The 19,599-nt window shown below is 66.7% G+C and overlaps 2 protein-coding genes across 5 annotated transcripts; one reads left to right on the top strand and one right to left on the bottom strand.

The window, feature by feature from the left end:
* The first annotated feature begins 49 nt into the window (after positions 1-49).
* Positions 50-11,995, top strand: PTBP1 (polypyrimidine tract binding protein 1). Of its 3 annotated transcripts, none has more exons than XM_077860781.1 (15): positions 51-183; positions 2,229-2,259; positions 5,460-5,535; positions 5,849-6,021; positions 6,103-6,249; positions 6,340-6,510; positions 6,599-6,709; positions 6,781-6,955; positions 7,191-7,268; positions 7,981-8,129; positions 9,282-9,315; positions 9,749-9,841; positions 9,934-10,150; positions 10,234-10,311; positions 10,406-11,995. In XM_077860781.1, the coding sequence occupies exons 1-15, from the start codon at positions 176-178 to the stop codon at positions 10,536-10,538; spliced, it is 1,674 nt and encodes a 557-aa protein (XP_077716907.1). In that variant the 5' UTR covers positions 51-175; the 3' UTR covers positions 10,539-11,995. The 3 variants fall into 3 exon arrangements, with proteins under 3 accessions (XP_077716908.1, XP_077716907.1, XP_077716909.1); XM_077860783.1 differs by lacking the exon at positions 51-183 and adding an exon at positions 1,165-1,285; XM_077860782.1 differs by lacking the exon at positions 7,191-7,268 and having other exon boundaries at positions 50-183.
* A 210-nt stretch (positions 11,996-12,205) lies between these two features.
* On the bottom strand, positions 12,206-17,490 carry PLPPR3 (phospholipid phosphatase related 3). Of its 2 annotated transcripts, none has more exons than XM_077860780.1 (7): positions 17,407-17,490; positions 16,968-17,074; positions 14,815-15,000; positions 14,583-14,724; positions 14,313-14,508; positions 13,922-14,234; positions 12,206-13,660 (listed from the first exon to the last, which is right to left on the bottom strand). In XM_077860780.1, exons 2-7 carry the CDS (start codon positions 17,040-17,042, stop codon positions 12,290-12,292), a joined length of 2,283 nt encoding a protein of 760 aa, XP_077716906.1. In that variant the 5' UTR covers positions 17,043-17,074; positions 17,407-17,490; the 3' UTR covers positions 12,206-12,289. The 2 variants fall into 2 exon arrangements, with proteins under 2 accessions (XP_077716906.1, XP_077716905.1); XM_077860779.1 differs by lacking the exon at positions 17,407-17,490 and having other exon boundaries at positions 13,922-14,095; positions 14,177-14,234; positions 16,968-17,218.
* Positions 17,491-19,599: the final 2,109 nt, after the last annotated feature.

Here is a 19,599-nt window from a genome sequence, read left to right as displayed (position 1 = left end):
GGGCCCGCGGCGCCCGCCCCGCCCCCTCCCCGTGGCGGGAGCCAATGGGCAGAGCGCGCGGGGGACGTGTTCGGGCGTCTCCGCCATTTTGTGAGTCTATAACTCGGAGCCGTTGGGTCGGTTCCTGCTATTCCGGCGCCTCCACTCCGTCCCCTGCGGGTCTCCTCTGTGTGCAATGGACGGGTAAGCACTGCCTCGCCGCGCCCCGCGACGGCCTCCTCGCGCTCCAGCTTCCCCCTCGCCGCCGCCCCGGGCTGTTCGGGGCCGCGGCCCGCGCGTCGCTGCGCCTCCGCCCGGGTTCGCGGGCGCCTCCGGGGTCCCTCCCCTCCGCGGGCCTGGGGCGCGGGCGTGCGGGAGGCTGCCGGGGGCTGCGGGGCGGGCGGCGCCTCCGGGCCGTGGGGGAGGGGGCGGGCCGGGTCCAAGCCCCGCTCGCTTCCGGCCTCCGCGCGCCTCGTCGCGAACGCACGCGGCGGCCGCGCGGCCCTTCCCGCTTCCCGTCCGCGCCGCGCGTGCACGCGTCAGGCTTCGCGCGCGCAGCGTGAGCCTTGCGGCGCCCCGTACCCCCTTCCCGCGCGCCGCCGGGCCCCCGCGCCTGCGTGCGCAGCGCCCCGCGGCCCCGCCGAGCAGTGCGCGTGCGCGGCCTTTCCCGCCGCGCGGACTCTGCCCGCGGCCTCCCCCGCCCGCCGCGGGCCCGGGCGCGGCCCCGAGACGCCGCCCTCCTCCTGCCCGGAAGGGCGCGGGCCCTCCTCCGCCCCCGCCGGCCGCCGGCCCCTCCCCGGCTGCCCACAAAGGATGGCCGCGCGCCCGGCCCCCCGCCCCCCCTTTGTTCCCGCCCGCGGGGGGCGCTCCCGGCCGCCGAGCGGAGCCCCCGGGGCCGCGGCGCCGTCGAGCTGCCCGAGCCGGGCCGGCCGAGACCTTTGTCTTCGGGCTGCGGGGTCCGGGTGGGAAGGGGCGAGGCGGCCGGAAGCGGCTTTCCGCGGGGCTGTCTCCTTCCCGCGTGCCCGGGCTCGGCCCCGGCCGGCCGCCCGCTTATCTCCTGCCCCCGGGCGGGTGCGGCGGCCCGGATGCCGGGGGGTCACGTGCCCCGGCGCCGGGGCTGGAAATGATAGGTTTCGGGGCTGACTCGGGCCCAGGCGTCGGGGAAGGCGGTGGGGGCGGAGGGGTCGCGAGCCGCGGCCGGCCGCCGGGGTAGGAAGCCCGGGAGCCGCGTGCCTTTCATTCCTTGGGGTTTTCTGGGACGCTCTCTTGGCTCAGCGAGGTTTTGAACGTCCGTGGATGGGAGTTCGTGAGTTTTGCCCGGAGCAGTGGGGAGGGGAGGGGCGGGGAGGGGCGCCCGGGGGGAGGGCCCGCAGCTCGGCGGCCCGGGCCGGACGGGGGAGCCGAGCCCTCCCCGAAGCAGCGGGAGATGGTGCCGGCGGGGCGGGCGCACGGGGGGCTCCGGGGCCTTGTCCCCGCCGGGCCTCGAGCGCTCGGGGCAGAGCCTCGTCGCGGGCTGAGCTCCGGGAGCCCTGGGCCGGCGCCGGGCGAGGCCGCGGGGCTCAGCCGCCAGGGAGCCATGTTTCCTTCCCGCCTTCACGGCCCGCCTGGGGCAGGGAGAAAGTCCAGTCACGCGGAGCCGGGTTGATGAGTAACCTGTGTTAATTTTATCTGATGGCTTTAGCTGAGCTGTCTCCCTTCCTCAGGAACGTTCCATCTTCCGACTTTGAGTCCCCATTCGTTCCCCGGGATCCAGGGCTCTGGCCCCAGGGCCTAGAAGCCCCCGTTTTCACTGGTGCTCGTCCCTGCTTGGAAACATTCTCTGAGCACTTCCATTGTTTAGGAAAGCAGACCACAGTACTTGGACCTCAGCTGGAGCCTCAAGGGTCTCTCCTGGGGCTTTGAAGAGGGGGCGTCTTTGTCTAGGGGCAGGTCGGGGGCGGGGCCGGGGTCTTGCTGGGAGGGAGGGAAGCCGAAACACAATGGTGGCTCCTTTTCAAGTTGAGGTTACAGGACGACGTTCACTTCCCTGCCTTCAGTGGTCTAGTTGGCAGAGGGCCTCCTGGGGGCAGGGGGGCGTCATGCTGCCAGAGGCCAAGCTGTGGCCTTGGGGGACTCTCTGGGGGGCCCTCTGGAGCCCCGGGGCAGGGATGGGACAGGGACGGGACAGGGACGGCTCCTGTCCGGCCTTTCCCACCTGCTGAGATGGGGAGCACACCTGGCTAACTGTTGTCCTTTTTCTCTCTCTACAGCATTGTCCCAGATATAGCAGTTGGTACAAAGGTAGGCACCTCTGGCTCGGCTTCCTCACTGTGCTTGCTCGGCCTGAGTTCACGGCGACCGTGTGGGCCTGTCTGCTCCTGCCGCAGAGCGCTCCGTGTTGTCCTTGTCCGGTGTGCAGACCCCCTTCTCTTTCCCAGTTCTGTCCCAGGCTTTGGTCTCAGGCCTCATGGGCTCGTGGTCCCTCAACAGCAAATGCACCTTCGGCCTTCATGTGGCCCTTTTCTCCCCAGCTGAAATCTAGAATTGGCGAGAGGCCTGCTTGTGCCTGTTGCCAGTTGAGGCAGGCTGTGCGGGGCTGAAGGGGGCATCTGCACACCCCTGGATTGATGGTCAGCCCATGCTTACATCTCCAAGCAGGCTGTGAGGAGGGTGGTGGGACCAGCGGACGCGCGGCGTTTCTGCGGCAGTTTGGGCCTCCTTTTGATGTTGTGGTTTGGATAGTTTTTGCTCTAAAGGGTCCCATAGACTCTGTGAGGTCAGGGAAGAGCGGAGTACCGCATTCTTTCCGTGCAGGACTTCTATTACTTGTGTGTCTGAGTAGTAGGGAAGGCAAGTGTCGGAGCACAAAGCTGGCAGAGGTTATCTCCCCACAGTGAGGGGGGCCGAGGTGGCTCTGCCCCCACTGCGCCCGGGAATGTGACCTCCCGGGGAATCCTGGGGCTGACTACGCTCTGCTGGTTAGTCGCTTACCAGTTCCAGGCTGTGACCCTGCCCTGGCTGGGAGCCAGGGGAGTCCCCCCTCCCTGGCCGTGGTTCCTGAGCTCCCTGAGCTCCCTGCAGGTGGCTCAAGTGACCTGAGCAGCCAGCCAGCCAGCTGGTTTCTGGTCAGTCGGCCATGGTGCCTGGGCTGGGTTTCACTTTTCCCAAGTGGGTTCTTGTCTTCACACGCTGCCTGTCCTGATCTTCCTGCAGATAAAACCTGTTTGTTCAGTGGCAGGAGGGGAGAGGGACTTTCATCTGGAGCATTTGTAACAATCACAGAAAATGTCTGGATTGCAAGTAATCCTCCCCCTTTCTGTGGGAGCTGCTTTCCAGCTGGAACAGCTCTTCGGCGGCTGTCCTTGGAAGGGTCCCCTCTGGGCCATCCTGTTCCCAAGGGACCTTTGCTTCCAGAGTAAGAGCTGCTCAGACAGAAACCCTGGGGGTGCTCTCTGGGGGGGGGGGCACTATCTCCCACCCGAGGCTGAGGCGCTCCGCCAACAGGGCCCCCCTGAATCTGCCCCCCGGCCTACCCGGAGGGGTTGCACAAGCTGTGGGACGTGAGCAGTGTGGAGGTTCTCGGCTATCCATCGAGGAAGAGAAGGTCCTCGCATCGCCATTCACGGCAGAGCTGCCTTGAGCTCAGCAGCCAGTACACTGCTTGAGGCGTTTTTCCCCGGTAGATGCTAACGCTAGTGGGGCCCAGCTGTGCCCACATCCCAAGGCCTGTGGGTGGCCTTGATGTCACCGTGGCTGTGGGGTGCTGTTGAGGGAATGGGAGTGGGAGTTGACAAGTGGGCACTTTGCCCTCAGACGCAGGGTGGGGGGCCAGGAATGCTGCCACTGGTGGAAGTCGCAGCCCACCCGTCACTAGTCAAAGCCTGGGGCGCAGAAGCCCCCGAGTCCAGAGACAGAAAAGGCTTTCCTGAGGCTCGGGCAGGTGGGATCTTGACGCGTCTCTACTCGGCGTGGGCCTTTGTCTGGGCCGCGCTCACTGGGGAGCCCTGAAGCCCCCTCCTTGGCATCAGGACAGCCTGCAGCTGGTTGGTGGTTTTTGACATTTTGCTTCTTCGTGTCAGACGATGGCCTGAGAGTCTGTTCATTCCTTTCTGAACCCTGGTGTCGGGTGTGGGCACTTTCTCTGCATCCGTGGCCTCCAGATTCATGTGCTGGGGGGATCTCCGCAGATGCTCACCCGTCCTGAGGTGGTGGTTTGGGAACAAGCCCACCGAAGCTGCCTCCGCTGCCTGGGGCAGCCATTCCTGGTCCTTACCCAGAGGGCAGTCCGTACACCTCTTGGGCCTTGTTCAGCTGGGCTGCTGGGCTTGGAGGCTCTGAGGGGTCCTCGGGCAGCCCAGCACTGGTGGGGGAGGCTCCTGGCGGGAGATGAGGGGGTGAGTGGCTGCCAGGCAGGCCGCTTGGAGGAGGGGCCGAGAGGAGGCGGCGACCTTGACGCGAGAACAGGTGGGAAAGGCAGCTTGAGGGCGAAGGGCTGAGTGGTGGAGGCCCAGGTGGGCTGGTCTTTCCTGTTCCTGCCGCAGGGCGGCGTAGGCCTCAACCCAGCCAACCTCCTGGCTCCCAGCTTTGCACCCATAGATTCCGTTTGAGAAGTCCCTCCTGGTTCCAGGTGACAGGGTTCAGGCCCCAGACCTGGGCTCTGGGCTGCCAGGGGGAGAGGCGGGCAGTGGGAGCCCAGTCTGTGAGGCTTGTGGGTCTCTGGTGCTTGGGTCCCGTGCAGCTGCTCGCCTTGCGTGGAGTGGTTCTGTCCTCTGGCCTCACCCAGGGGAGGGAGGGCTGCCTGCCTTCTAGCCCCGGGTCCGTCAGATGCTCTGGGCGGTGGTCTGAAAGCAGCCAGTGGGCAGGAGGTTTGTGGAAGGACAGCAGCAGGGTGCAAGTCACGGAGCCAGGCGAGGGCGGGCACCCACGCTGCTTCCTCGGGGCCTTGGCGGGCTCAGCTGGGTGCCCCCGCTCCTCACTGGATCGCACTGCCTGCTGTGCGGAGAGGTAGTATTTCTGTCTGTCCCGGAGCCATGGGGGCGAGGCTCAGGTTCCCTCAGACGCCTGGAAAATAGGGCAGGCTCCTGTGGCTCAGCAAGTGGCTGCAGCGCGACAAGGGGGCTTTGTTCCCTGGGCCTGCCAGCAGCCCTGTGGTCGTCGAAGATGGTCTTACGGTCGTGACGTGGGCAGGGCTGCAGCTGAGCTCTGTAGGACAGAGTGGGCAGGGCTCAGCCCCAAGTGGCTGTTGGTGTGAGGCCCCGTCCGCACAGGAAGGGGCCTGCAGAACGTGGATTGGAAGTGACAGACCTGCGGAGCCCCTACAGGTGGCAGGTCCCCGACCCCTGCTTTGGAAAAGGAGCAGCGTCTTGAGATTAGGACCATGAGGCATTGGGGAGGGAGGTGCGGTCTTTTCTCCAGGCCAAGTTGCAGAGAGGGGAGGCACAGCGGGTCTGGGGGGTGGGCTGGTGTCCCGCTCTGCTCCACACACCCCATCTCTCTTCCAGCGGGGATCCGACGAGCTTTTCTCTGCCTGTGTCACTAACGGACCCTTTATCATGAGCAGCAACTCGGCCTCTGCAGGTAATGCCCTGAGCACGGTTGGGTACCCCTGGCTGTTGGGTCCCTGGCTGTGGGCGCCCCTCCTGTCCCCGCACGTGTGCTCGGCTGCTCTGGAGGATGCTCGGGGTGAATCGGCCCGGCCATTGTGACCTGGGGCCTGGTTGATTGTCACCTGGCTTCCCTGTGGGCGGGTTGGCGGGCACCAGGCATGGGGCACTTGTCCTTGTAGTGACTTTCCAGAGTCCGGGAAGAAGCCGGTTCTGGGGAGAGGGGCAGATTGCTTCATGGGGGCCTGGACGGTGCTTGACACCATAGAAACTATTACTCTTTTCAGCAAATGGGAACGACAGCAAGAAATTCAAGGGTGACAACAGAAGTGCAGGTGTGCCCTCCAGAGTGATCCACATCCGGAAGCTCCCTGGGGACGTCACGGAGGGCGAGGTCATTTCCCTGGGACTGCCCTTCGGGAAGGTCACCAACCTCCTGATGCTGAAAGGAAAAAATCAGGTACCTGCCTCAGCCACGTGCGCCCCCTGTCCCAGGAAGGCCCCGGGGGTCTGGTCCCGGCTCACACCCCTGCCCTGCCAGGCCTTCATCGAGATGAACACAGAGGAGGCCGCCAACACCATGGTGAACTATTACACCTCTGTGACGCCTGTGCTGCGGGGCCAGCCCATCTACATCCAGTTCTCTAACCACAAGGAGCTCAAGACGGACAGCTCGCCCAACCAGGCAGTAGGTCTCGGGGTCTGGGGTGCGGTGCCCTCGGGTGAGAAGCAGGTCACGGCGTGGAACTCGTGGCGCTAACTCCCCCTGCCCCCACAGCGAGCCCAGGCAGCGCTACAGGCCGTGAACTCCGTGCAGTCAGGAAACCTGGCCCTGGCTGCCTCGGCTGCCGCGGTGGATGCTGGGATGGCCATGGCTGGCCAGAGCCCGGTGCTCCGGATCATCGTGGAGAACCTCTTCTACCCAGTGACTTTGGACGTGCTCCACCAGGTGAGGCCGCCGGAAGCGTGTGGCATGCTGCCCCAGACCCCGGCTCCGGCTGTCCCCAGGCAGAGGTTGACGGCTCCTTCTCTTACAGATCTTCTCCAAGTTTGGCACCGTTTTGAAAATCATCACTTTCACCAAGAATAACCAGTTTCAGGCGCTGCTGCAGTATGCCGACCCTGTGAGCGCCCAGCATGCCAAGCTGGTGAGTGGGGCCCTGGGATGCCCGCCCGGCCAGCGTGGGGCCCGCAGCCGCTCACCGCGCTCTCCCCGCAGTCGCTGGACGGCCAGAACATCTACAACGCCTGCTGCACGCTCCGCATCGACTTCTCCAAGCTCACCAGCCTCAACGTCAAGTACAACAACGACAAGAGTCGTGACTACACGCGCCCAGACCTGCCCTCTGGCGACAGCCAGCCCTCGCTGGACCAGACCATGGCTGCTGCCTTCGGTAAGACTCCTGGCGCGGTGCCCAGGACCACTGCGTGCCGCGGGAGGCGAGGATGTGTAGCTCAGTCTCAGTGCCCCAGGCGCCCCGTGACGCTGACTCTGTGCCCAGGGAGGTTGGAGCGTGTTGCTCCTTACGTGGCCAGGACTGCCCACTGGGTGTGGGGTCGCGGACACACACAGCCCTCGCTCGCGGCGGAGGTGGTGGGTGCGATGATTAGTGTCTCATTTGTTTCTAGGTGCACCTGGTATAATGTCAGCCTCTCCGTATGCAGGAGCTGGTTTCCCTCCCACCTTTGCAATTCCTCAAGCTGCAGGTACTCAAACGCTTGACCTTGGTCCCGTCGATTGTGCATGCCCACACACCTTTCCAGTAGCTCTGCTTCCACGGGCACCTGACGTGGGCGCAGGCTCGGGGGGAGCCCGCCTTCCTGGGTGCGGGTCTCTGGGTTCCCCGAGGAGCCTGGACAGGGCAGTCGTAGGACAGGGCCGTGCACAGAATCCGCTAACCCCACAGTCTCTGGTCTGGTTCCCTTAAAGCACCTCCCGGGCGAGGACGAGCGCGCACGGTGGTTGGAGGGATGTGTCCTTAGTAGATGAATTTAAGTGGCCTGGTAAGCAGAGCGGCATGAGCCGGGTGGGCGCACCTGAACGTCCCTCCCGGGGGCCGGCCTGCCCTCGTGACAGGCACGGGCCTGCTGTGTCCCGCCCGGTTGTCGTCTGCATGGTGACGGGCACCTGCATGCACGCACGGTGGAGGCCCGCCTGGGGCTCGATTCTGCATCCACTGAGCGGAGCTTTTGTACTGTTTGGCGCATGTAGACGGGTCCAAACCCGGCGCACCCTGTGCTGTGAGGAGAGCGAGGAGGCGCCAGCAAGGCTGCGCGGTGGGCACCGGGCCCAGAGTGGCCACGGCACCTCCTGCGTGTTTCCTTTGCATGAGGACGGGCAGGACCAGTGCTCGCCTCTTGGCAGAGACCCTGGGCGCCGCCGCTCACCTCTCGACTGCCTCCCCCCTCCCCCCTCCAGGCCTCTCCGTTCCTAACGTGCACGGGGCCCTGGCTCCTCTAGCCATCCCGTCGGCGGCAGCGGCGGCAGCAGCGGCGGGCCGGATCGCCATCCCAGGCCTGGCAGGGGCAGGAAATTCTGTCCTCCTGGTCAGCAACCTCAACCCCGAGGTACGTGCCTCTTCTTTCCAGGCTGTGCGTCCCGGAAGCACGAGCGGGGGAGTCACACTCTGGGATCTTAGTGCACACGGCAGCAGGCCGAGCTCCTGTCCGCCCCAGGCGCCGGGGTCCCTCTGGGGCCTCCTCCCACCCCCGGCCCGGGGCACGGTGCAGCCCCTCTGCGCTGGCCTGCTCCCTGCCTCCTTCCTTGGCGCTCAGAGTTCTCTTGTTCTCCTTTACGCCTTGGTTTACGTTTCCAGTTTGTAATACGCAGAGTTGAAATGTTTTTCGATAAGTGAAAGCGGCCCTCCTAGTCTGTGGCCCAGCGAGGCGCGGTCTGAAGAGGCCTGCCTGTGGCCGAGGGGCGGCGCCCGCAGCCGCGGTCCCGGGGGTGGCGATCCTGCGCCCAAGCCCGTGGCTGCCTTTGGCTCAGAGGGAGCTTGGGTGAGCTGACGAGGGCTCGCGGTCTCTAACTGCTGAAACATGGGACCGGCTTTAATGAGCGTCTCAGACTGTTCTGTCCTCTGTCTGCCCCTCCTGTGACTTCCTGGCCGAGGCGGCCGCGGCTCTCCGGGCCGGCACTAGAAGCCCTCCACTAACAGACTCCGCCTTGTGCTTGTGTGAGCCTGGTTCAGAGGCCCGTCCGCGGCGAGCAGGAGCCTCGCAGGAGCCTCGAGCAGGAGCGGGAGGCGGCCGCGGGGTCTCCTGCCCGCCGCGGGGAAGGGCGCTCTCCTGCCTGTTCCGCGAGGTGAATCCGTGACTGTGTAATGTGTGTAGATCTTGACTGATGGAGCGCTCGTATTTCTTATGTATTTACTGACCTGTGTTTTTTTGCTACTTTTTTTCTTTTCTCCCCTTCCCCTTTCCCAATTTTTTTTCTTGCCCTGATCCGGAATTTCTTTGCCAACTGACTGCACGGTACTTCTGCTTCCTGTTGTTGCTTGAAACAAAACAAAACCATAAATAAATAAAAAAACAAAATTCCCCCTCAAACCCTGCTCTCCGGAAACCAACCTGCCCTTGAATATTAACATCCTGACAACTTCATCATCCATCAACCTGCACGCCTGCGGGGCTGCCTCCTCGTGGTGGACGATTGGCAACTCGCCCCTTGACCTCTCCCTTTCCCTGTCCCTCGCTGCCTTGCTCTGCTGTCCTCTAAAGAGAGTCACACCCCAAAGCCTCTTTATTCTTTTCGGTATGTTATCATTCACACTTTTATTACCTTGTTTTCATTTAATTGAGGTTATTTTTGACGCCCTAAGATGTACTATGAGTTTGCAGTTGGGCATCTGCCTCGTTACGTGGCTTGCCTTCGGTTTGCGTATTTATCCTGATTCCGTAGACGCATGGTTTATTGCCCTGCATGCTTTTCGAAGAGTTAAACGTGTTGGTAGCATGCTAAAGTGATGGTTCTTGGCAATTGACCTTTCCTGGATTTTATGACTTCTCTGCTGAACGTAGTCTTCTGGTAACATCCCCTGTGACTAGACGCAGGTGCCCAGAGGCAGAATAAGCAAACCTTCAGGAAGAGCCAGCCCTGTGCGGGGTGTGCGGGGCGTGGGGGCTGGCGGGGGAGGCGGCGGCGGGGCCCCGGGCGGCTCAGTGCCCCTGTCCCTGCGCTCTTGAAGGCGTGTACGGCGACGTGCAGCGGGTGAAGATCTTGTTCAATAAGAAGGAGAACGCCCTGGTGCAGATGGCCGACGGGAGCCAGGCTCAGCTGGGTAAGGGCACGGGGGCACGAGGAGCAGCGGGGGGGGGGGGGGGGCAGCCCCTGCCCGGGGCACCGTGGGTCACCCGCATCCTGCCTCCCCAGCCATGAGCCACCTGAACGGGCACAAGCTGCACGGGAAGCCGGTGCGCATTACGCTGTCCAAGCACCAGAACGTGCAGCTGCCCCGCGAGGGCCAGGAGGACCAGGGCCTCACCAAGGACTACGGCAATTCACCCCTGCACCGCTTCAAGAAGCCGGGCTCCAAGAACTTCCAGAACATCTTTCCACCCTCGGCCACCCTGCACCTGTCCAACATCCCGTATGTGCTGGGGGGGGGGAGGTGGGGGGGGTGGGGGGGCCGCTCCCTGAGGAGCAGCGATTGAGCCCCTTGTCCGCCCCTAGGCCCTCTGTGTCCGAGGATGACCTCAAGATCCTCTTCTCCAGCAATGGCGGGATCGTCAAGGGCTTCAAGTTCTTCCAGTGAGTGTGGGCCCCGCCCCCTCCTCACGGCCCCGCCCCCTCCTCACGGCCCCCACGTGCCCTGACTGGGTCCCCCCACACCCCTCCCCCCCAGGAAGGACCGCAAGATGGCCCTGATCCAGATGGGTTCGGTGGAGGAGGCCATCCAGGCGCTCATCGACCTGCACAACCACGACCTGGGCGAGAACCACCACCTGCGGGTCTCCTTCTCCAAGTCCACCATCTAGGGCCGCCGCGGACCAGCCTGCCGGCGCCCGGCCACAACTTCCATCATTCCAGAGAAAAGCCACTTTAAAAAGCAGCTGAAGTGACCTTAAAAAGACCAGAGATTTTATTTTTTTAAAAGAGAAATCAGTTTACCTGTTTTTAAAAAAATTAAATCCGATTCACCTTGCTCACCCTGGGGAGATGGGGTGCCGGCCTCAGGCTCCGGGTGACGAGTGGACAGTGCACCCCGCTCCCTCCCCAGCCCCCCCAGCCTGTGCCTTCTGCAGCCTCTGTGGGGTGGGCGCTCCCAAACCTCGACTCGGCTTTCTTGTGCCTTAAAACCCGCTGCTGTGGCAGGGCCCTCTCGCGGCAGCAGACGCGGGGGCCGGGGGGGTGGGCCTCCCGCGTGGATCACGCGCCTGGGGCAGCGGGAGGCCGTGAGCTGCAGGGTCCAGCCGGCACCCCCAATCCGTTTAATCAAGTGTGTGATTCTCCCCATCCCCGGCCCCAGGGACCCTGGCATGGGGCGAGACCCCGAGGGTGCCGTCCCTGTCCTTCAGCTCGGAGCTCTGTGTCCACTGTAACCTCTGTATTATGCTTTGATGCAGTTGCAGACATCTGTGCCTAGCAATATTTCCAGTTGACCAAATATTCTAATCTTTTTTCATTTATATGCAAAAGAAATAGTTTTAAGTAACTTTTTATATAGCAAGATAAAAATGGTATGAGTGTAATCTCCATTTCCTACTTGTGGTATGACCTTGGCATACTGTACTTTTCTATTTTATTCCTTGTAATGAAGTCGCAGGGCAGGATCTAGTTTCCAGGGCGGGCCGGCTGGGGGCCGGTGCAGGGGCCCCGGTCCTTCCCATGACACCTCCAGATGCCTTACTCACACCTAACCTGTCCTCCTGCGGGGGGACAAGCGCTCTTAAACGTTCAGGGTTTCCTCTTTCCTGCAGATTTTGGACCAAAGTTTGTTTTTTGGGTTTTCTTTTTTCCTTTTTTTTTTTTTTTTTGTCTGCCTCTAACGCTGGGGCCCCAGAAGGTGGGACAGCAGCCCCCAAGTCTTAACTGTCTCCCGCACATCGTCCTGCACTCACGGGTCCAAGGGGCTCCCGTGCTGGCCAGCCCCTCCCTCGGGCCTGGACCCTCAGAGAGTCCGTGTTGGGGTGGAACAAGGGTGTAAATATTTATAATTTTTTTATACCTGTTGTAAAACGAGGGGCAGCAAACATGGTTTTTTATAAAGGTGACACAGATGTATATTTTGGTAACCCGCACTTACAGGCTCAGTATTGTGACGGGGACCGCGGCGCATTCCACGGCCCGCCCCGGCGGCTTGTAATGCAGAGAGAACCGAATTAAAGCGATTTTACAACTCCTACCTTTTCTGTAGGCTCATTCTTCCCGTTCCCATTGTAGAGGGCAGCTGGCCAGTCTGCTGGACTTTGAATAAATGTCTCTGCACCCTGCACTCGATTTCCCTTTTTATTCCGCCTGCTTGTCTTCACTGCTGTTTCCTTCTCTGAGTCTAGCTCTCCGTCCCCTCCCCTTCCCTCTGGGCAGAGTGGGTCAGGGGTCGGGGGGGCCTAGGCTCTGGCCGCCCTGCAGCTGCCCCCCACCCCGGGGGAGTCCGCGTGGGGGCCCCAGGCCAGTAGGGCCAGTGACTCAGCCAGGACTCAGCCGGAATGGACCGTTTATTGTCTGATCTGATGAAGTGCCCCCCCCATGGCCTCCACTGCACCCCATGCGGCCCCCCGGCCCCCACTCAGTCCTTGAACCGCCGGGCCGCCTGCATCTTGCGGTAGTAGCTCTCCGCCTCCGCCTCGGCCTCCCGCTCGCCCAGCGCCAGGCCGCCCGCCTTGCGCCTCAGCGTGGACTCGCGGCTGGCCGCCCCCAGCGCCCCGTCGGCCAGGCCCAGTGGGGGCAGCCCCTCGCCCGTGGCCAGGTTGACAGTGGCCACGGCCGCGAAGCGCGGCTCCTCCTGGTCCACGTCGCTGATGGACGAGCCGGGGGACACCCCCGGCGGCTTGGGCCCGCCGCGGAAGCCGCGAGCCAGGTCCCCCAGCTCATAGCCCCCCTCGCCCTCCGCCTTGGCCGCGCCGCCCGCCGTCTTCCACTCCCAGGGCCCGTTGCCCGCAGACAGGTGGACCACCGGGTGGTGGGGCGCGTGTGCGTCGATGGTGATGATGCTGGCGGAGTCGCGGTCAGACGGCGACCGGTACTGCGAGGAGTCGGAGCTGGCGCTGGAGGACGAGGCCGTCTCGGCCACCTTGGGCCCGGGCCCGCCCGGCGCCTTGGACATGGCGATCACCTGCAGCAGCCGCGGCGGGTTGGCCACGCGGGGCTGCGCGGACGCGGCGGCCACGGCGGCCCCGCTCTTCTCGGCCATCATGAGCCACTTGGCCCGCACGGCCGCGCTGCTCTTGGGGGACAGGCCGGCGGCCGCCTGCACCCCCTCCTCCGGGATGTGCACCAGCGGCTGGGGCCCCGCGCGCGGCGGGAGGATGACCCGGGGCCCGAGCCCCGGCCGAGCCTGGACGGTGGGGTAGAGGGAGGGCGGGGCCGGCCCCCCTTCCTCGCCCTCCTCCTCCTCCTCTTCCTCCTCCTCCTCTTCCTCCTCCTCCTCTTCCTCCTCCTCCTCCTCCTCCGCCATGGGCTCCGCGGGGGCCCGCAGGTGCCCGGGGCTGGCCTCGTCGGGCAGGCCCAGGCCGCGGCCCTCCAGCGACTTCTGCTTCCACTCGCTGATGAGCTGCTTGGAGCGGGAGGCGTCGAGCGGCACGTGGATGGTCATGTGGCGGCGCGCGGGGTCGTCGAGCGAGGGCGTGCTGACGCGGGGCAGCGTGTGGCTGAAGGTGACCATGTTCTCCTTGCCCATGGGGCTGCGCGGTGCCAGCAGGTCCGCGTCCACGCTGGCCCGCTTCAGGCTGCCCAGGGAGCTCTTCTCCCTGGCCACGGGCCGGGGCACGCCTTCCAGCCGCCCGGGCGGGCCCAGCTCGTCGGTGCTCACGGACTTGTTCTGCTGGTACACCGAGTCGTGGCCCCGCTGCGTGAGCGCCCGCAGCGCATCCTTGGCGGGCGCCGGCGCCACCGGCTTCTCCGCGCTCGGGGCCTGGAAGTTGCCCACCGCGTGGCAGGCCTGCGGGGGGGGGTGGGGGAGGGCTGAGGCCGGGCTTCTCCCCGGGCCCCCGCTCGCCAGGCCCGCCCGCGGGGGGGAGGCCCGGCCCTCGGTGCGGAACCGGGCGCGGTCCCAGGCTCCCCGTGGGGCGCGCGGTCCGGCCGCCCGGCCTCTCGACATTGGGCAAGTCGGAGCCCCCAGATTCTGACTCTGGCATTCCGAGGGGGACACTCGCTGCCAGGGCCTCCCCCCAGACCCCTCGGGCCTTCCCCCGTGCCCTACCAGGTAGGCAGCGATGCCAGCCCCGATGAGGAAGCCCGCGTAGACGTCCACCGGGTGGCTGCGGTACTGCGTGATCTGGGTGAGGCCGCACACGCCCGCCGCGATGGCGAAGGCGAACACCAGGATGGGTTTCAGCAGCTTGGTGGTGTCCGAGATGACGGAGTTGAAGTACATCTGGGGGCGGGGGCGGGGGCGGGGGCGGGTCAGCGGAGGCCGCGCTGGGGCCCGGCTCCGGCGGGGGCGGCAGGGACTCACCGACACGTAGACGGCGGCGAAGGCGGACAGCGTGGCGTGCTGCGACGGGAAGGTCTTCCTGCAAGAGGCGGCGGGTGAGCGGCGGCTCCGGGTGCCCCGTGCCCTCCCGGCGGGGGCGGGGGTGCGGGGAGCTCACCGGGCGGACAGGATGGCGTGGGTGTCGTGGCCGGAGCAGATGTCCTGCGTGATGTAGGGGTTGGCCTCACACGACGTGCCCAGCAGCGTGTAGTTGGGCTTGCACACGGTCAGGAAGAAGGGCGCGTGGTAGCCCGTGGCCAGCTGGATGACGTCGGTCACCAGGGCGGTGGCGCACAGGCCGAACACGTGCACGCCTGCGGGGCAGCGGGGTCAGGGCGGGGCGCGGGCACGCGGAGGGCGGGCGGGCGGGCTGCCGGCGGGGACTCACCCACAAAGCGCACGGTGCGCCGCAGGAAGGAGTTGAAGCTGCAGCCCCCCGCGTGGATGCTGCCCTCCGCCCCGCCGGGGCCCCCGCCGCGGCCCCACAGCCGGGACTGCACGCAGTACAGCAGGCCCTCGCCGACCATGATCTGCCGACAGGGAGGCCTTCAGCCGCTGCCGGCCCCCGCCCCCGCCCCCCGCCCCTGCGCCCTCACGCCCCCCGCCACGCCCCGACCCACCGACGCCGCGGGGGCAGCAAAGGCCAAGCTGAGCAGCATGAGCAGCGGGATGAGCTCCTCGTTGGTCTCCACGTAGGGCATGGAGAGCGTGCGGTCGTAGCACTGGAAGCCCACCTTGGCCGGCTTGAAGAGGTCGGTCAGCTCCAGGAAGTACAGGGACACGACGGAAGACGCCACTATGGGGAGCTGCGGGCGGCGGCGGCCGGGGTCACCCTCCACGCCCCAGGCACGGCCGGCCCCCTGCCCCCCACGACGACCAGGGCCCATCGCCGCGGGAGCGTGGGGCGCTGCGGATCTCAGATCCGAGCAGGACCCCGGCCCTCCCCGCGCCCTGCACCTGCCCTGGGGGCCAAGGCCCTCACCGCCCAGCACCCAGGGGCCCCGGCCGCCTCGGAGGGGAGGAAGCCGAGGAAGCCGAGAGGCCTGTTCGCTGCTGCCCGGGCGGCGCCGTAACAGGGCCCTCGGCCCCCTCGTCCAGCCCTGACCTCGGGGGCCCCGGGGGGGGGAGACGCCAAAGTTGGGTGTGTAGGAACTGGGCTAGAGTCCAAGGAGCACGTATGGAGCGCCTGCTGCATGCAGGATGAGGCCCGCGGCAGTGGAGTGAAGGGGTTCACGTTCACAGCCATCTGCTGGACTTGAATCCTGGCCCCACTGCTTCCCCGTGCCTCAGTTTCCTCAGCAGAAAGCGGGGATGATCGAGTCACCAGCTCCCAGGGCTTCAAGGTATAAGAACAGGTACATTGGAGGTGCCTACGCCGTGCCCAGCGCCATGACTCCCTCCTCCGTGACCAGGGGCACAGGTGGCTGTGGGGGGGTGGCCAGACCTCGTCAGGCTGGGCCCGGAGTTTGAGGCGGGGCCTGGGCGGGTGCACGGGCTGAAACACTCCGCAGGAGGGTCCTTGGGGGTGTAGCTCTGAGCCCGCGCCCCGGCTTCCAGGCGGTGTGGTTCCAGCTGTCGTGCCTGCCTCTGTCCTCTGGCCCCAACTCTGCCCCCCGGGACTCCACTGGAGGCCGCCACCCCCGGAGGGTCCCTCCGTGGCCCCCACTTCTCCCCGCATCCCGAGACCCTCACCCAGGAACACCAGAGAGCCCGTCGGGCCCAAAGGAAGAGGATCCACGAACGTCACGCGCGTGAGGCTCCCGGGGGAAAGCAAACCGGACCAGGCCCACGGCCTTGCATCAAGGACCCGTCAAACCGGTGCCAGAGCAGACATGGGCACGTGAGACACCGCGGCCTCCGTGGGGGGAGCCTTGGGGTCCTTCCCGAGAGACTGGCCTGCTCCCCAGGGACACAGGCCAGCAGCCCCTGGATGTCCAGCTCCCTGGGGTGCTGGCTCGGGGCCACTGGGTCAGCGGGAGGCTGAGCGCCCCCCGGGAAAGAAGCCAGGAGCGCACACTTGCCTGGAGAGGTGGCAGGTGGAGGGTTACATGTGTGACAGATGTGAGTGGGTGTGCAACGCTCTCAGGGAGGACCCAGGTGAGAGCAGGGGGGTGAGGGAGGCTGTGGAGGGAGCGGCTCTGCAGCGACCTCACGACCCCCCATATGGGGACCTGAATGCAAACCCGAGAAACGGTCAGACCTCCCACCCCTAGTGGGGAGACCTGCTGTGGCTGTGCGTGGGGTGGGGGGCGGTTGCTCGGCTTGGGCCCCGCTCATGCACCCACAGCCCACTGCCCGCCTGGGTGCCCTGTGGACGGGGGCGTGGCCACAAAAGGTGTGGACGCCGAGTCCCAGGTGGGTAAGCGCCATGGCTGCCGTGAGCAGCGCTCAGTGGGCCAGGGGCTGCACCCACGTCTCCCTGTTGCCACGTTCAGGAAGCCCTCCCGAGGGCCAGGCCTGACCCACGAGACGGTGCCCGCCGGCCACCTGCCTTCCCCACGGCAGAGGAGGGTCCTGAGCCTGGCCCCGGGCTGGTGGCGCCCCCAGCACCCGCTGCAGCCCCTGCAGGTGACCCGAGCCCCCCAGGCCCCCCGCTCCTCCCTCGGCCAGCACAGCCCTGGGCGGCTCCGGTCCTGCTCGCCCTGCGCAGCCCCAGCCCGGGCACCCCGGTGACACCCTGCCCGCCAGCTTCGGGCGCACGTCCCCGGTCCCCGGGTCCCCGGGTCCCCAGGCGGGGGCCAGAGGCCTGTGCCCGCCCGCGCCGCCCCCTCACCTCCACGAAGTAGAAGCAGGGCAGCAGCGTCATGCTGTCCTTCGGGGTCTTATTCTTCTCCTTGGTGGCGATCATGGTGCGGCGGGCTCGGGCTCGGCGGGCCGGGGCTGCAGGGACAAAGGCGCTGGAGGAGGGGAGGCGCGGTCCGAGCCCGGGCCGGGGGGGACCCGCTGCGCGCCGCCTGCGGGGAGGGGCGGGCGGACGCGCGCCCGAGCCGCCCGGGGAAACTGAGGCCGGGCGGTCCCCGCGGGCTCCCCCCGCGCACTGCGGCCCCGCGCTGCGGGGCGCGCCCCGCATCCCAGACGGGGTCGGGCGGGGCCCGGGGAGGGCGGGCCGGACGGGTGCAGGGGGCCCGCGGGGGCGCCCGGGGCGGGGGCGGGGGAGGGGCGGGGGAGGGGGAGGGGGAGGGGCGGCCCGGCGCTGCACCCGAGGCCCTCACCTGGCGCTCGGAGGGCGGAGCCGGCGTCGGCGCGGGGCGGGGGCTGCGGCGCGGAGAGCACAAAGCGCGGCCCCTCCCGCGGGCGGGGGCGGGGAGGGCGGGGAGGGGCGGGGAGGGAGGGGCGGGGAGGGAGGGGGCCCGGCCGAGACCCCGCGCCCGCCGAGGCCGATGTGCGGCGCCAGGGGCGGGGCTCTTTGTCTCGGCGCGTCGGGGGCCGCGCGTGTGCGTCCGCGGCGGGGTCCTCGGGCGGCCCGGGGTGCGCGCAGGGCTCCTGCCTCGGCGGCCGGGGGCCTGGGGGTCTCCAGGGGCCTGGGGGCCTCAGGGGGACTGGGGGGCCCTGGGGTCTAGGTCTAGGGGGGCCTTAGGGGCCTGGGGGTCTCGGGGGACCTGGGGGGTCCTCAGGGGGCCTGGGGGTCTCTGGGGGCCGGGGGGTCTCGGGGCCTGGGGGGTCCTCGGGGGGACTGGGAGGCCTGGGGTCTCCGGGCCTTGGGGTCTCGGGGGCCTGGGGGGCCCTGGGGTCTAGGGGGTCTGGGGGGCCTGAGGGGCCTGGGGGTCTGAGGGAGCTCAGGGGGCCCTGGGGTCTAGGGGGGCCTGGGGGTCTCAGGGAGTCTGGGGGTCCTCAGGGTCCCAGAGGCCTGGGGGTCTCGGGTGCCTGGGGGGTCCTCCGGGGGCCTGGGGGTCTCAGGGGGACTGGCAGTCTCAGGGGTACCTCAGGGGTCCTGGGGGTTCCTCAGGGTCTTGGGGGGCCTGAGGGGCCTGGGGGTCTCAAGGAGCCTGGGGGTCCTCAGGGTCTCAGGTGCCTGGGGGGTCTTGGGGGTCTTGGGGGCCTGGGGGTCTCAGGGGTATCTCGGGGGTCCTGGGGGTTCCTCAGGGTCTTGGGGGGCCTAGGGGTCTCCAGGGGTCTCAGGGGGTCTCAGGGGGCCTGGGGATCCCCAGAGGGGTCTGGGGGATCTCAAGAGCCTAGGGCCCTTAGGCCTGGTAGGAGCAGGTTAGGGCTGCAGGGGGCGCTCCCTCCCCTCCTGGGCCCTCAGGTCAGCCTGGGGGGCCCCATCCACGCAGGATGGGGGCCCAGGCCCGTGTGCCCCCAGGTCTCCCCACCTCTGCTCCCTCCTGGCCGCAGCTCACAGGCACGGTTCCATGGCGCGGTGTGGAGACGAGGCTGGGGGCTCGCCCTGGCTCCCGGCACCCCAGCTCTGCCTGCCAACCCCGGGTCCCGCCTTGGCCCAGGACGCAGTCCGATGGCCCAGGACGCGGGGGCTGCTTCCCTGGGGAGCAGGGGGCACCTGGGGCCTTGCTGCTGCCACGTGACCTGCCCACACGCCCACCCCACGGCACCGACTGGCTGCCCCAACATTCCTAGTGGGGACCCCAAGGCCCAGGGAGCTGAAAGCCCCGTTCCACGTTATAGGGACCCTAAAGGACAGGATTTTATTTGGTTCATTTATTCATCATCTTTTTTTTTTTTTTAAATTCACCATCTCTTAAGCACTACTGTATACTGGACCCTGAAGACTGGCTGGGGAGCCCCTGGGACCGGGACGGACCCCAACTATCAGTCCCGAGGTTGCACCTCTCATTAGAGGGGGCGGGGTGAGGGCTGCATTAATTGAGCACCTACTGTCGTCGCCAGGTCTTTATTTCTGCTCAGCCATTTAGGCCCCGTCCGAGTCCTGGCTTGGACCCTTTTTGCTTCGAAAGACACAGCTCCGTGGGTTTTCCACAATGATCGTGTGTATGGTGGCGAGCGAGTTCCAGGGGGCTCGCCTCAGTTTCCTCACCCGCAAGTGGGCGTAACAGGTGCCGCGACCTGGCTGCCGCACCTCTCGCCGGGCCTCGGTGTCCCCCGGAGCCGGGGCAGCAGTTGGGAATCCTGGTGTCGCAAGGCGGCCACAAACGGCCCTCCAGGCAGGAGGAGGGGAGAAAGTGGGGCAATCGCTCTTGGCTGCTTCCTGGGGCGGGAACCGGTCCGGGACCGTCCTGATCCCGCGGGGGCCTGGCGGAAAGGGTGGCCCGCCGCAGCTGGGGAGCCCGGACGCGAGTCCGCGACACGAGGGAGCCAGGGACAGCTTCGAGCGGGAAAGGCGGCCTGAGTGCAGCTGCTCAAACCCGGACCCTACTGGGGTGTCTGGGGGGCTCGGTCGGCCAGGTCGGGTCCTGCCCCTGGAGTCCTGGGATCAGGCCCGCGTCGGGCCC

The sequence above is a fragment of the Canis aureus genome, chromosome 19 (assembly GCF_053574225.1).
Source record: "Canis aureus isolate CA01 chromosome 19, VMU_Caureus_v.1.0, whole genome shotgun sequence".
NCBI lineage: Eukaryota > Metazoa > Chordata > Mammalia > Carnivora > Canidae > Canis > Canis aureus.
Note: the sequence above shows the minus strand (reverse complement) of the source record. Positions and strands in the feature narration are given on the sequence as shown.